The sequence below is a fragment of the Triticum aestivum genome, chromosome 1D (genome assembly GCF_018294505.1).
Source record: "Triticum aestivum cultivar Chinese Spring chromosome 1D, IWGSC CS RefSeq v2.1, whole genome shotgun sequence".
In the NCBI taxonomy this organism is placed as follows: domain Eukaryota; kingdom Viridiplantae; phylum Streptophyta; class Magnoliopsida; order Poales; family Poaceae; genus Triticum; species Triticum aestivum.
This window is the reverse complement of record NC_057796.1, coordinates 466,041,188-466,056,560: the sequence shown is the minus strand read 5'-3', so window position 1 is coordinate 466,056,560 and position 15,373 is coordinate 466,041,188. Positions and strand designations below refer to the sequence as shown.

Here is a 15,373-nt window from a genome sequence, read left to right as displayed (position 1 = left end):
GTTTTCCTTAAAAAATTATATTTACCAATGCATTAATTGCAATACATGCATGCATGAAGTCTATGCATTGGTTAATTTTCTCTCAATACTTGCATTCAGTGATTTAATGCACCTTAAAATCTGAACATGTGGTAGGGAACCATCAAATTGAGACTTATAAAATGAGAAATCGAAAATTTCGAGATAAGCCCTATAAACCGAAAAGGAGGGAGTAAGTCCACTTTCCACATTAAGCACATGGGCAAGTTGTTGTTACTCAACAAAAAGTTGTTATTACTCAGATATATTTGTGTTGACATAAAGACATATGAAAGATTTTTTTTGACGGGATATGAAAGAAAATTTGACAGTGAGCCATAACGAGATAGCTCTTTGTGAGACTAACGTGATAACCAACTACATCACCCAGACATGTCGATCGGTACACAATGTCGAGCTCATTTATATATCTGGTACAAGCACTCACACGATCTGTACTATTTTGTCTGATTATTAGCCTGTTAATTGCGTGTTTTGCTTCAGTCTAGTTCCCTCCAGAGAAAACAAATTTTGGCAAGGTGACCATGTTACAGGACTTTTGCAAAGAAAAAAAAACATGGTACAGGAAATTGACTTCAGTGTCATTGAGGTCGGTTGGCCTCAAGAACGAGGAAAATAATATGGAGTAGGGGTGCTAACTATCCAGGCACAACTGGGGCATTTCTGATGTGAAGTTAGCATCCGCAGTTGGAGCAGGAGACGCTAAGGTGTTTTTTATTATTCTACAACATTTATTGTATTTTTTTATGAGAAACTTCAAATTTATTCATCTTCAATCATGACAGTACAAAAACTAATAAAGATAATAAAAAATACAACCATGACCGTGGACCACCTAGCGACGACTACAAGTACTGGACCAACTAGCCTCGTCATCGCCCTTCCATCACTGTAGGGAAGAAACTAGTAGATAGCCGAGCAGTCGGCGTGCTAAGTCCTCAGTGCACGAGAGCAGCAAGTATCGCCGATGAAGAACGTCGTAGATCAGAAGGATCAAACATGTAAACACTCAAACGAAGACGAATGAAGACCGGATGAAACAGATCCACTGAAGACCAACACCGACGGAATCTTGTAAGATCCAACGAAAACACACCTCCACACGCCTTCCAACAATGCTAGACACGCCATCGTGACGGCGATAGAATGTGGGAGACATTATTCCTACTAAGGGACATCGTTGCCGCCACACAGGCCCAACCAAGATGCTGAATCTAATGAGAACGGAAATTACGTCCCTTCCGCCAGCGGGGGACCGAGATCCTCCGCATCTCCATGGCCCGAAGGCTATCGGAGATGGGGCGGACCGCAGTGGCGATTCCATGTGTAACCTGTGGGGTCAGCTGACCCCACAGGTTTTTTAATTGCAAGCCTAGTTCTACTCATATTTGTGAAAAAAATAGAAGATTTTAGAGAGATTAGTGCATTTGAACCCACAGCCTTTTGGTGTTGGCACCGCCGCTGGCGGACCGGGGGTTTGGCTAAGCACTCGTAGAAGCGTCCCGTTGAAGAGTTCAAGGTTCAATCCCAGTGAGCCATATGAGTTTGCGTTTATTTTAGACTTTTCCCTCGATACCGATTTATGATAGTACCACACCGTGAGGGGTTTAAACACACCATTAAGCATGCAGTCCAACTGTTGAGACGGTCCTTGAGCTGCTGGTGCGCGTGCGCCAATTGTGTGGTGGGAGGGGAGAGGAGAAGAGTCGGGTTCAATGGTTCAATGCACGGCAAGAACCGACCGATCGCGACGAGGAATCCAGAAGCAGACAGGAGGACCAAGTCATCTCCCTCCCGTGGGCCCCCGCCCGGTCCATCGAAGCTCATTCCTTTCCTCCCGGTCCAATTTGGCCGCCGGCTGCCCTCCCCCGAAGATTCCTCCCACCAACACTGTTCACAAAATTTTCTATTTACACGGCTCCGTGAATGGCGACCGCCCGGCCCCAGATGCCGCCCCCGCCGGCTCGCCTTTACATGCCGTGAAGCCGCAGCGATCCATCGCCCCTTCGTCTCCCGCACGACACTAGGCAGGCAGGCAGGCGGGCAGCCAGCCATGAGCGCGAAGGACAACCATAAGCAGCAGCAGCGTGCCGTGGCGCAGATGGTTGTGGCGGCCATGGCGACTCCCTGCCCCACCAAGCCCCTGCTCGTCGCCCTCGGCTTCGCGCTCGGCATCGTCGCCACGCTCTCCCTGATGGGCTCCACGGCGTCGTCGGCCCTCCCCGGCGCCGCCCTCGAGCTCTTCTTCCCGTCGCCCCCCGTCAACGTGTCCACCGAGGTGCGGCGCCGGCAGCCACCACGGACGGTGCAGCCACATGCGGCACCAGCAGCCATCGTCTCGTCCATGCCACCGGTGCCCGTGGCCGACGCTGGCGTTAATAAGCGTGCGGCTCTGCCAGTACAACCACAGGCGGCACCAGCAGCCGGCGTCTCGTCTCCGCCGTCGCCGCCGGTGGCTGATGCCGGCAGCGACAGCAAGCGTCCGGCTCTGCCTGTGCATGCGACCACTGGTGATGAGGACGGCGAGCGGGCGGTGGTCGACGACGACGACCGGCTGATGGCGCTGGCGGCGGCGGCGCCGAGGGCGGTGCGCGTGGGGGCGGGGGCCGCGCCCAAGGTGGCGTTCCTGTTCCTGGCCAAGTGGGACCTGCCGATGGCGCCGCTGTGGGAGCGCTTCTTCGAGGGCCACCGCGGGCTCTACTCCGTCTACGTCCACACCGACCCGGCCTTCAACGCCTCCGCCGCCGCCCCGGACAGCGGCTCCGCCTTCCACCGCCGACACATCCCCAGCAAGGTACGTGCGTGCACATCGTCATCACGATCACATGCACGCCCACTGGATCGATGCCTAGCTTATTTCCCTGCTCACTTCTTGGTAGTAAAACAACAACCAGTGGTAGTAGTCGATTTCTTGGATGCATGAATTTGCACGGCGGCATTCCTCACTCCACGGCATTGACGCGCCTCCCACATGCATGCATGCTAGGCTTTCAAGATGCGTGCATCATGCATGCATGCATGCATGACTTGACCCGCTAATTCGGTCCTGATTTTACACGAAAAGTGAGACGTCTAGTTTGACACGAGATGGAGTGTCGTCGTCGTCCTTGGAGAAGGATAGGAAAGTCCATCGGAGCCAGCTAGGTGTCACGAGGAGACGGTTAACTTGGACTACTAGTGGTACGTATGGTATCACTGTGTATGCTCCGCCGTGTGTCTTGGCTGCGCACGCGATGTGCCAGTAGTTGATTGGCTCCATCGACGCGGCCACATGGGGAGGAAGAGGAAGCGCGGAGTTCCACACGGGGCGCGAGATCGCGCGATGCATTCCAAGATGCTGGAGAACGACGCTTTCGTTTCTGTCTTTCCCTTTTGTTTTTCTTGTGAAAATTGTTATTTCAAATTACACGCCGCTCTCGTTCTTCTCGAGGATGGAAAACGCATCTCTTTTTTTCTTTTACAATTATATGTTACACTATTGTATTTTTCAGAGCTGTTAATTACAACGTAGATGCACACACTCACTCACGCCACCACACACACACACTCACATAATGCTTACTGAAAACCGGATCGAAGCCGCGGACCTTGAAGATTGATGAAATCATCACAGACACCTCACTATGTCGTTAATAGTCAATATTCAATTGATTTACACCATTATGTCCTCTACTATTACCCAAGCTAAAATTATATCTGCTGCTTTGCTTAATTATGTCGTTAGTCCCCAGAACCCCTCCACTATGCCACATCACGTGCACGACGTCCCTCGATCGCCTCGTCGGCCGACCTCGATTATCACCCAGCCAACAACAACAACAACACGTAAAGCACCAGCGCTAGCGAGCGCACGCAGCGGCCTCACGGCACTCACGTGGGCCTGACTTCATCGCCATCAACCTCTCCGACAACCCCACAGTTGCACAGACAGAATCACTTGGACGGACGGACATTTATTTTTTGACAAACCTCTTTCGCTTGGTACGTTCTCTCATTTTCAATGTGCACATGTTGCAATGGTCTCGCCACACGTCCATAGTGGCCCATGTACCACGGCTCCATCATTGATGCAAACGAAGCCAAAATTGTAGGAAAGTGGGTGGTCGTTGTCCCAATGCTCTCCATCGAAGCCGTGCCTTTCTTGCATGGCATGCCTCGTGATCATCGACCTCCCTATCGCCATCAGCGCACAGGGCACCAGCTACTTCAGGGCAATTCACGCGGCCTTCCAAGTTGTCATCAGACTCGAGCTCGTCAAAGGCGAAACAGGAAGGGGATTGATCGACAATATACCATGTGTTAGACAGTTAGAGCATCTGATTAGCTGAATCACGTCCCTCCCGTCCCTCGCGTCGCCCCTAGGGCGACTCGGGGGAGTCTAGGGTTTTCCCCCGCCGCCTTCCCCCACCTCCCCCACCCCCCTCGCCGCCACCGGAGACGACCGCCGGGAAAGGTGGCGGCGGGGTCTTCGGCGCTTCTTCACGGAGGCTATCGGATCCAGGGCGGCGGTCCCTGCTGGCGTGACGTGCAGCGTGCCTGAGGGTTCGGCCGTGAGGACGGCGAGCCGCAGGCGTGCCAGATCTGGAGGTATTGCCCCCTTCCCTTCCATGCATCCCTTCCCAGTCCCCGGTTTGGTTTGGATCTTGCCGGATCCACCTCTGGTGTGTTCTGGTGGAGCAGATCGTTGTCCGGGGGAAACCTTGGCCGCCTTGGTTGGCCGGCAGCGGCGACGCCGCTTTTTGGCGCCGCTTTCCTCCTTGGGGGACGCTGCTGAGGGCACCATCTCTCCACTCCGACCCATGTCCGGGTGAAAGCCCAAGATCCGATGCGGATCGGGCGTCGGCGGCGCCCCGTGCACCGTAACCTTCCTGGAGGCGACGCCAAGGACATTGGGATCGGATGGAAGGGTCTGCAGGTGAGGGGTGGGGATGTGCTGCCTCCCTTTCGGTGGAGCGGTGTTTCTTTCTATATATTCTTGGCGGCGGCTCTTGGCGGCATGGAGCAGCGGAGGCTTGGCGTCAGATGTGTGGTGATGGACACGCGCAGGAGGTCGACGTTGTCTGGCGTCGTGGTGGCGTCGGCGGCAGCGAGACCGGGCAAGGCCGATGCAACAGTAAAGCTCTGAAGATGGATATGTGGCAGGTGGCTGTGGCGGCCTCATACCCGGCAGGCGTCCTGGTTGAGGAGCACGTCGGACTGGTGGGTGCCCATACCCGGCAGGCGTCCTGCTTGGGACCTTAGGTCTTAGATGTTAGGTTTGGTTGCGAGGTCTGTTTGGTATTAGGCCCAGACCATCAGCGCCCCTTCATCAGTTAGATAGGAGTAGCGACAGAGGTTGCGAAGATGGTGGCTTTGGTCTTACTGTTGTACGACTTTGTAAGGTCTTGTGTTAATAATTAATAAATTGGCTGTATGCATCGTCCAGATCCAGAGGCTAGGGGTATTGCTCCTTTTCTAAAAAAAGACAGTTAGAGCATCTACTACAACCGTGCGTCTCGAACACCCCTCAAAGCGTTCGGGCGAACGGCCTGTTCGCTAACCGGTCAAAAAAAAAACTATCTAGATGAACGCCTCAGACTGGCTTTAAATATCTGGGTTAACCGGCACCTCTCATATCTAACTCAAATCTAGGGGGAGGATATGGGGTGGCCCGGGCGCGACCGGATGAGTACGTCACATAGGATCCGACTCACATTTATCCATTCCCATCTGCTCCTTGGACCAAATCCTAGTCTTTCAACTCCACTTCACCGTCAAGCTCCTGTCTGGCGAGCTTAGTACTTCTCCAGCATGGCGTGCAGCGAATCCGAGTCCTACACCTTTCGATTCGTTGACTCGGAACTCATCCCATGTGGCTCCAAGGAGGAGATGGCCATCTCCAGTGCGCTCCACGCGCCTACGAGGAGAGCGCCCGACAGTGGTCGGACTCGCTCCGGCGGGAGCTCATCACGTCCGCCCAAGTGGGACTTGGATCCGGTGAGATGTGCGTCGCCACTGGCGGTGCGTTCCGTCTGGCATCCGAACATCGTGGCAGAGGCGCAACCGCTTGCTTGGCGCTCTGACTCGATGGCTATCATCGATGGCACGGCGTGCCTGCCGTGGGAGGCAGAGGGCGCGGGAGGCCACGGCAGCCCTTCGTGGCGGATGTTGCCAAGCCGGAGTCGCACTCTCTGGCTTTGACCATGATGGATCCATCACCGATCTCATGTCGACAGGCAACATGCAGGCGACGCTCTCTGACGATAAGAATAGGGCATGGGAGACGGCGGCGCTTGAGTCCCGTGAGCCGTTTTGTCTCTCATGTTCTACTCTACCTCGCCGGCGATCGGAGCAATACTTTGAGGGGCGCAGCCGGCTGTCGGACATGGATAAGTGGAGTCGGACGATCCGTTTAGAATAGGTTTCACGTGTATGTAATTGTATGGATTTGAGATTTCTTACTTAAGGTATCCAGTTATGAAAATGAAAATTTGAAGTCTAATTGATCACTGCGTGCGAACCGCTCCATGGGTGTTTGAGGGCCGGATTTGTGTATCCGGCTGTAGATGCTCTTATGCGGTGAACTGACCCAAAGATGCCTGACATAAAAATTAACTGTACTACCAGTAAACATGCAAACCTAGACGCATAGCATAGATCCCGAGAAGAATTATCTTGGGCACTTTGCGTATGGGAACAGTGACAATGCATACGTACCCTTTTCTAGTAAATCTTTCCTCCTGAAAGAAAAGAATATCTTGGGCACTTTGCGTGCGTATGCATGCACGTGTACTTGGGCCTTGAGAATCTTCTTAGTTAATTACTCTCATCTCCCGTAGCTCACGTATGCATGTGTACAAAAAAACCGTATGCATTTGTACACGGGCCTAGAGAATCACCTTAATTTTGCACGATAAATGTTCACAGGGGTTATAACATAGAACTATGTTGGACTTATACACCGTCCACACTGAAAAAATTACTTTGTTTTTCACATGAATGTGCCAATAAAATCTTGTGAAATTACGATACTCCCTCCGGTCTTTTTTAGTTCGCATATAAGATTTGTCTGAAATCAAACCTCGTAAGCTTTGACCAAGTTTATAGGAAAAAATACCAACATTCAAAATGTGAAATCAACAACATTAGATGCGTCATAACTTTAGTTTTCATATTGTATAAATTTAGCATTGTAGATGTTAATATTTTTTCATATAAATATGGTCAAACTTTACGAAGTTTGACTTTAGACAATCCTTATATGCAAAGTAAAAAGGACCGGAGGGAGTATTTGTTAAAATATTACTACAAATATTGTGGTATTGATCTCACATGTTGAAGCATAGCAACAAAGTTTGATTGCGCGTATTCTAGGACATCATCTAGTATTTTAAAAAGGGCTTCCTGTTCTATTTCATTTAACTGAAACCATTGTCTTTTTTGTGTGTGACTAAACTGGAACCATTGTCTTTGCCTACATTGCCACAGAAAAGACTCTTTGCCTACAGAACCAGAAAAATAGAACTACCAAACTAGCTACAAATTACAAGAGTCATACATCATACCTTTAAGAAAAAAAGAGTCATACATCGTATAGTGTATGAAGTTATTTTGACTACAGATCATCGTATCATGATATATTGTTAAAGAGAGCTTATAGCATTTATAATCATACAATTTCACTAAACATGCTGCCATTGTTACACAAACAGGAGGTAAAATGGGGCCACATAAGCATGGTGGAAGCCGAACGGCGTCTCCTGGCGCACGCACTGTTGGACCACTCCAACGCCCGCTTCATCCTCCTGTCGGAGTCGCACGTCCCACTCTTTGACTTCCCCACCGTCTACTCCTACCTCACCAACTCCACCAAGGTGTACATGGAGTCCTACGACGAGCCCGGCGGGACGGGCCGGGGCCGGTACAAGCGTGGCATGGCACCCACCATCACCCCTTGGCAGTGGCGCAAGGGCTCACAGTGGTTCGAGATGGACCGGGCCCTTGCCATTGACGTCGTTGCCGACAACGTCTACTTCCCGGTCTTCAAAAAGTTCTGCAAGCGCAACTGCTACGCCGACGAGCACTACCTTCCGACATTCCTCCACATCCGCCACCCTGAGGTGGCCGCCGGACGAACTGTGACGTGGGTTGACTGGTCCCATGGCGGGCCCCACCCGTCAAGGTTCACGAGGATGGAGGTCACGGTGGACTTCCTGCGGTGGCTCAGGGGCGGGACGACATGTGAGTACAATGGAAAGACCACCACCGTCTGCTTCCTATTCGCGAGGAAGTTCCTGCCCAACTCGCTCACCCGCTTCTTGAGATTCGCGCCAAAGGTGATGGGCTTTGGCTGAAGGACCGATGCATATACGGGACTAGACAAAGAACAATTCAACTTTTAATTTTTTTAGTAGGATACATTATCACACAATTCTTTGACTGATGTTCATGTTTCTGTAAAGCAGCTCTCTGTACTATGTATACTTAAGGATATACGTTCATTTTCTCTAATCCATCCTTTTAGAATTCATTTTGTAATAGCCAATGTACATAACCGTCTCTACGAATTTGGGCCCTCGGGCAAAATGTAAAGCGGGGCTCTGAAAATTGAAAAAATTCATATGACTATAAATCATACCCTCTCTTAATAACATAACTTCAAAATGTGTTACTTCATGCAATGTTCATAAATACATCAAATATTAATGCTAAATTAGTAAAGGCCAGTACTAAACCAATAAATTGACCTCCTGTTCTACCGGAAAACACAATCCGTCTAGTATTTCTGGAAATGAAATCTTCAATTATAAGTTTATAACTCTGTAATTAATCTTCTCCCACACATCATTTTCACGTGCCATTGTCACCAATCCATATAGTATTTCTTGTAGGTGGTGTGGTGGATATTGGTTTGAGGTTGTATGTCTTCCTGTGATTTGTGTACCTTTTCTCCCATCTTAATGAATGACGCGCAATTTTCTTGCGCCTTCAGTAAAAAGTAGAACTTGCCATGAGACGTCATAATTAGGCATATGACCACCTCCTCCTCCGGCGGACCCTAACCTGGAAGAGCTTGGGTTCCTATGTCATACGGAATAAAGTAATGGTTGAAGTTGTTATCAATTCATTTTGAGGCGGCCCTTCCTGCTAGGATGCTTAATGTGGATAACCGCGTAAGGCAAAGCAAAGTGATACATTTTTATGTTTTGATTTCTCTTACTCCCTCCATTCCTAAATATAAGTCTTTTTAGAGATTTTAACAAGGACTACATACGGATGTATATAGACATATTTTAGAGTGTAGATTCACTCATTTTACTTCGTATGTAGTCCGCATTGGAATATCTAGAAAGACTTATATTTAGGAACGGAGGAAGTAATGTCAATGCTCAAGTCACGTGTGCATTATTTTTGTAGCAAGTTAAATGTCAAAGTGCTCTATGCTGGTTCTTCTAGTCATGTATCTCTAATTATGTTCCCGCACAATGCTAGCACAGCTTTTATCCTAAAATTCATGGCTTTGCGCTGTAATTTGGTAGTAGTGCTGCGAAACAGCAAGTGCACATAAAGTTTATACTCTTTCCAGAAGAAGCCCATTTGTTGCTAGTATCGTGCATCACCTTTTGGATTCGCGAGACTCAATTGAACAACATATAAATCGTAGTTGAAAACATCAAAGATGTGTCTGCGCTAATAACATGGCAGTATTTCTCTCTCGAAATCTTGAGCTTACGGACCTCTGTCCAGTTGAGGCCTCGGCATGTTTCTTGTGGAGCTATGTTCAGTGTATATTTGCGACTCAACAAGAACTAGCAAGGGAAAGTCTGTTTTGCACTTTGGATGGACGGTCCACTTCCAAAGAAAAGTCAGGCTGGTCACTGACGACTTCGTCAGGTCGGTCTCATCATGACCTGACAAAGTCGTGAATCTTTGTAATTCTGATGGTAGCATTGCTACGTGAGTAAGAACATCTCTAGCATCTCTAACATACCCCTTAAACCATGGAAATGAAAGCGTGTTTTTCAGTTCGCGGAAAGCACATTTTATGGGTCGATTTGAGCTGCGGCCGAACAGACCCTTCAAACTTTATAAACCGGACCACGGCTGAAACTGCCAGGCACGGACTAAAAGCTTTTATCAGGGATTCCCGAGTCAAACGACAAAAACCGAATATTCACTTATATTTATTTTCCCACGCCTTCTTCTTCCTCTCGCCCGTGTCCACGGTTAGCTAGAGATGCTCTGAACACGCATACATACATCTGATTTTGAGAAATTGAACTGTGGGACGCGCGGGTCGCTGCACAGCATAGACCCAGGCTCAAGCCTTCCATGCGCCGCATCGGCTGGTACTGCTGGTGCGTGCGCTCTGACGCCGTCGTGGCCATGGCGAGCTCAGGCGGTGGAGGCCAAGGGAGACAACGATAAGGCTTTGATCTGGCGAGCAGAGGCGGGGACGCGTGGGGCGGCTGCAGCCCGGACGGGTGGGGCTGCTTCCCGGATGAGCACGGCGGCGGCCGGGGATGGACGGGCGGCGGCCCGGACGGGTGGGGCGGCTTCCCGGATGAGCAGGGCGGTGACTGGGTTCGGTGGGGATGTTTTCCGCGCCCCATCAATTTTTTTTACATGTCGGAGTCGTTTAGGGGTTCTATTCGGGTCGCTTTTTCCGCCTAAAACTGTAAACTGGCGGTTATTTTATAGTTTCATGCATTTTAAGGGGTCTGCTAGAGATGCCTAATACATTCCCTAAAGAAACATGACAGTATTTTTTTATTATTCTAAGAAGAATTACACAATTTGGTGACAAAACCGACACAAGTAACAAAACCGAAATTGGCAGAGGGTGGACGACAACTAAAACTAACATGAAACAGAAGTTATGGTTTCTTTTGCTGCTCTATCTACAGATCGGTAGGAAGCACCCAGAATGCTCTATCTGACGCCGGAGCTTCATCAAGTTTCTGCAGCTCTATACTTCCATCCTTTACGTCAAACACCTGCAATGTTTTCCGGTGACGGTCCGGGAAATAGACGCAATCCTGCCGCAAACCACAACTGCCGTCACCGGAGAACGAGGCGCCAAATTCATAGATGGACAAGAGGAACGTGCAGCCGCCGAGGTCGTCCACTTCGCACCATTGCCGCTTCGAGAAATCCATCATGTGAACGGTGGCGCCATGGTACGGCTCCGAGGCATTGACGCCGAACAGGCGTACCATATAGAGCTGGTCACTAGATTCCACCAAGAAAACGCTCCCATGACACATACCAATGGTATCCTCGACGGCGATCGAGCTGAAGACCGGGGCAGCAAGGCCGCCGCAGAAGTCGATCACATCGAGGCTGGTCGACGTGCTGTTGAAGTAGAACTTGCCGCGGCACGCCGCGATCGGGCATATCACCACCTTCTCCTCCGGCGGATCCCAGTCCGGAAGAGCCATGGTTCCTATGTCGTACTCATACTTCTCCCACTGGCTATCCCCGACGTGACAGAACCATATGAGGGGGGCGTCGGGCTGGGCCCAGGAGCACGACGCATCCGGGAGCGGTGGGCTTGTCGGACAGCAGGCAGTTGCACTCTATTGGCAGGTCGTCGTCCACGTCGAGTCCCAGGGGCGGGAGCCTGATCTTGAGGCGGCTCTGGGAGCTCCACAGGAAAGTGGACAGGGAGGTCGGGTCCCGGGCCAACATGAAGCCACGGGCGGTCGGACATATGATCATGTTCTCCAGCGCGCCGATGTCACCGCCGGCGGCGATGGGCTTCTTGTCCGACAAGCTGAAGAGTACCGTGGATCGATCATCCACGCTTTGGAATGCGAGGCACGGCAGCGGCATCGGGCTCGTCGACATCGGCGGGATTCAAAGATGTGTATCGCCCGGTGTGAAGAAATCCTTGTGGCTTTGGCGGAGCAAGTGCCAAGTGGTGGGTTAAATAGATCGAGTTTGGAAAATCCCGTATAGAGGAGGCTGGATACGAATCATGATCGAGATCGAAATAGGAACGGATTTGCTATTTTACAGTCGAGTGAATTACAATTCGCTGGCCGTTCGATCTTGCGCGCGATTCGTGCTGAGAGCTGGGTTTTGTTGGGCGGTTTCTACTTGTCGGGCACGGTTTTCATTTTGGGTCGGCCCGTTACCGCCCGGACGCTGTCTTTTCCCTTTTATTCTTCTGACGATGAATTGGCATTTTGCTTTCTCATTTCCTTAGGCGTCACTGTTTGAAATGGGCAAGGCAGAGAGAGAGTGAGCGCTACAGCAGCGGAGAGGAAGAGGCGATTTTGATCGTATTCCATTGCGATTCCAAGCTGCACCTCTCCTCGAGCTTGAGTTCCGCTCCGGTGATTCACCTCCCCTCCCCCCCCCCCCCCCCCCCCCCCCCCGCGTTCAATTTCATGTTTCTGTGCCCCTTCGAGATTCCCCCGGATCTAACGCAGGCGGTCAATTCGTTGGTTCCCATTGATTGCTTCAGATGTAGCAGTGGATCCCCTTGACCCTTTTGATATTTTACTGCTGTTCGATTTTGATATCATCCCACTACAGTGGTTGTTGATTGATCCCCGTGGGCATCTAATAGTGCGCTAGATCCCCCATGATCATTTAATTTTTGGCTGGCCCATTTGATGTAGATGTATGTGAAGTTTTCTCAGTCTCCCGATTGATTTAGATGTCTCATGATCTCTTTTGTGGATGTAGGTGTTAGATCCTACTTGCTCTGAATTTTTCTGTTTCAGTTTTGTACTGAGTTACTTTAAGGTTCCAATGTATGTGATTCGTGGTACTTTAGTTGCTTACAGTGTATTGGTTCTGTATTTTCAGTTTGGTGCTATGTAACTAGTGTTGTTCACTGTATTTGCAGTATGACTTCATTTCTGCATGAACATTTGCTAGCTATCTTGTGCAGGGTAGGTAGGTAGTATTTTCACTACATTTGTAGTATCTTTTTTCTTCATTGCATTTGCAATATATGTCGGGTACAGTTCTGTTTTGTGCAGTTCCATCCTCGTAGAAATGATGGTCAAGCCTTTTTGACCATTAGCTTAGTACCATGTTTATTTCTGTCATTCTCCTGGTGGCGAGTTCAGAAATTTGCAGTATCTTTTAAAATTGTATTACCCCAATGAGTTCCATAATTTTTCATTAGTGCAATTTCCATAATCAAGCAGGTTAAGTTCCATAGTATTCAGTTGTTTCTCTTATTTCTTTTTATGCATAATTTGCTTTTCCTTTTGTTTTCTAGCTCATCCAGTAAGTGTTGTTGACCTTTGTGTATCATGTTTATGTAATCTGTCTGAAACCTCAGATTCTTTGGATTAATGTTTTTGTGCCCAATGACTCCGCGGAAGATGATTCGTTCATATGTCGCCGGTAGTTATTTTTGTCTAGCTTTTCTTTTCTTTTTCAGTTCTCTCTTTCAGTTTATTTAAAATTACACTAGGATCTTTAGTGCAATTACGGTGCACATTGCAGAGTAATCCTAGTGTTGTTACAGTGTAATTTTCATGGTAATTACAGTTCAATATTCAGTGTAATTAAAGACAGATTCTGAGTGTACATTACAATGAAATTATAGTGTATTTTCACTGTAACTGAAGTTTCTTTTCCACACTGTAGCTCTTAGTGGTTTTTTTCTAGTTCGTCTATGTTAACCTTTTGTTAGGGGTTTGTCTATGGTTGGCCTGCAAGCATTGCAGAACCTTTTCTTTGGGGTTTGTCTTCTTGTTGGGGTTGGTCTTGTTGCGTATTATTTCATCCATTTTTAGCACCATTTTAGAACTTTATCTTATTTTTAGTGTGTTGGCAATAAAAATACTGAAATTTCAGTGGTTGTTAATGTTTGACGTTTTGTGGAAGAAATCTGACCGTGCACAGGTTTTTGTACTTGGTCAGTGTCATTAGTCAGTGCACTAGTTTTTTAGTGCAATTACAGTTTAGTAAGTCAGTGCAATCTTCATTGTAGTTTACTAAGCAGTGTAATTACAGAAAATGCATCTGTGGTTACACTGAATTTCAGTGTTCTTTTGGATAGTAGTTACACTGAATTTACTGTGCATTTGTACTGTAATTACGCTGAATTTTATAGTGTTGTTACAGCGTAATTTACATGCTAGTTTACGCTGGATTTTACAGTATAATTTCAGTGTGATTCACTGTAATTACACTGAATTTTTTAGTGTTGTTACAGTGTAATTTACATGGTAATTACAGTAGAATTTCAGTGCAAAATTTAATTGGTGTTTTTAGCTCCTGTAATTTTTTCACTGAAACAATGGAAACTGAATTTCACAAGATCGCACTGTAAACTGAATATTCTAGTGTAATTTGTAATTTTAGCTATTGTAATTTCAATATTGTAGGTGCAGGTGTTTTTTGGTCCAAGAACCGGTTCCAGTGAAACCAATGCGTTATGGGTTTTGGTTTATTCTCTGTCAAGGTTTTAGACTTCACATCAGTTGTAGATTTGATTTAAAGATGTGTGTAAATTTAATCTCCTTTGCAATATATGTTCTCTTATTCTAACATTCTCTTATAATACTCATGTTTGTTTCCTTTGCAGGCGGACGATACTAACTGAAGAAGACATGTTTCCAGGAGTAGCTCATCTGCGTTGCCGTGATCCGAGTAGTTGTTTCCTGTCTATGTTTAACAGTGATGTGTTCTTCAATTAGTGGGTGTTTATGTTGTTAGGAAGATGGAGGTGCATGTCAGTTGAAATTTCTAGTGACATTTACAGTAGAATTACTTGTGAAATTAAACTGTAAATCAATGTAATTCAACTGCAATACTACGGTATTTACACCGTAAAAATGTTACTGGAACTCAACTGTAGTATTTATGGTGTAATTGTACTGTAAATCTACTGCAATCATACTGTAAAAATCTGTATTTACATTGAAGTTCTACTGTAAAATACACTTTGATTATAGTAGAATTACACTGAAAACTCTGTATTTTGCACTGAAGTTCTATCGTAAAATACAATTGTATTTAGACTGTAGTTCCACTGACATTTACAGTAGAATTACTTGTAAATTACACTGTAACTCAACTGCAACACTACTGTATTTACACTGTAAATCTACTGTAAAATCTCACTGGAACATGTAGTATTTACAGTGTAATTCTACTATAAATTACAATGTAAATCTACTGCAATTACACTGTAAAGCTCACTGTCATTTGCACTGTTATTCTACTGTATTTTTACAAGAAATAGCCTAAAAATAGATGGTTCTACTGTTATTTGATCATTGTTGAATTACTGTTGTTTGTAAGCAATGCCTGAACTTTGTATTTTAAAACTACTGTTGCTGCTGTCAAACTACTGGTGTTTGACATTATACTGAAATTTCCT

At 47.5% G+C, this 15,373-nt stretch overlaps 1 protein-coding gene and 1 long non-coding RNA gene across 2 annotated transcripts; both read left to right on the top strand.

Moving 5' to 3' along the window:
- Positions 1 to 1,948: 1,948 nt before the first annotated feature.
- LOC123183013 (glycosyltransferase BC10) lies at positions 1,949 to 8,548 on the top strand. The gene is made up of 2 exons (XM_044595733.1): positions 1,949 to 2,833; positions 7,731 to 8,548. Exons 1-2 carry the CDS (start codon positions 2,093 to 2,095, stop codon positions 8,370 to 8,372), a joined length of 1,383 nt encoding a protein of 460 aa, XP_044451668.1. The 5' UTR covers positions 1,949 to 2,092; the 3' UTR covers positions 8,373 to 8,548.
- Positions 8,549 to 12,177: 3,629 nt separating this feature from the next.
- On the top strand, positions 12,178 to 14,962 carry LOC123176137 (uncharacterized). The gene is made up of 2 exons (XR_006488383.1): positions 12,178 to 12,359; positions 14,576 to 14,962. It is a non-coding gene; the product is annotated as an uncharacterized lncRNA (long non-coding RNA).
- Positions 14,963 to 15,373: the final 411 nt, after the last annotated feature.

Coding starts and splice junctions, on each gene's coding strand:
- LOC123183013 (XM_044595733.1), top strand. CDS start 2,093: ATGAGCGCGAAGGACAACCATAAGCAGCAGCAGCGTGCCGTGGCGCAG. Junction 2,834..7,730: donor GCCGACACATCCCCAGCAAG/GTACGTGCGTGC, acceptor TTACACAAACAG/GAGGTAAAATGGGGCCACAT.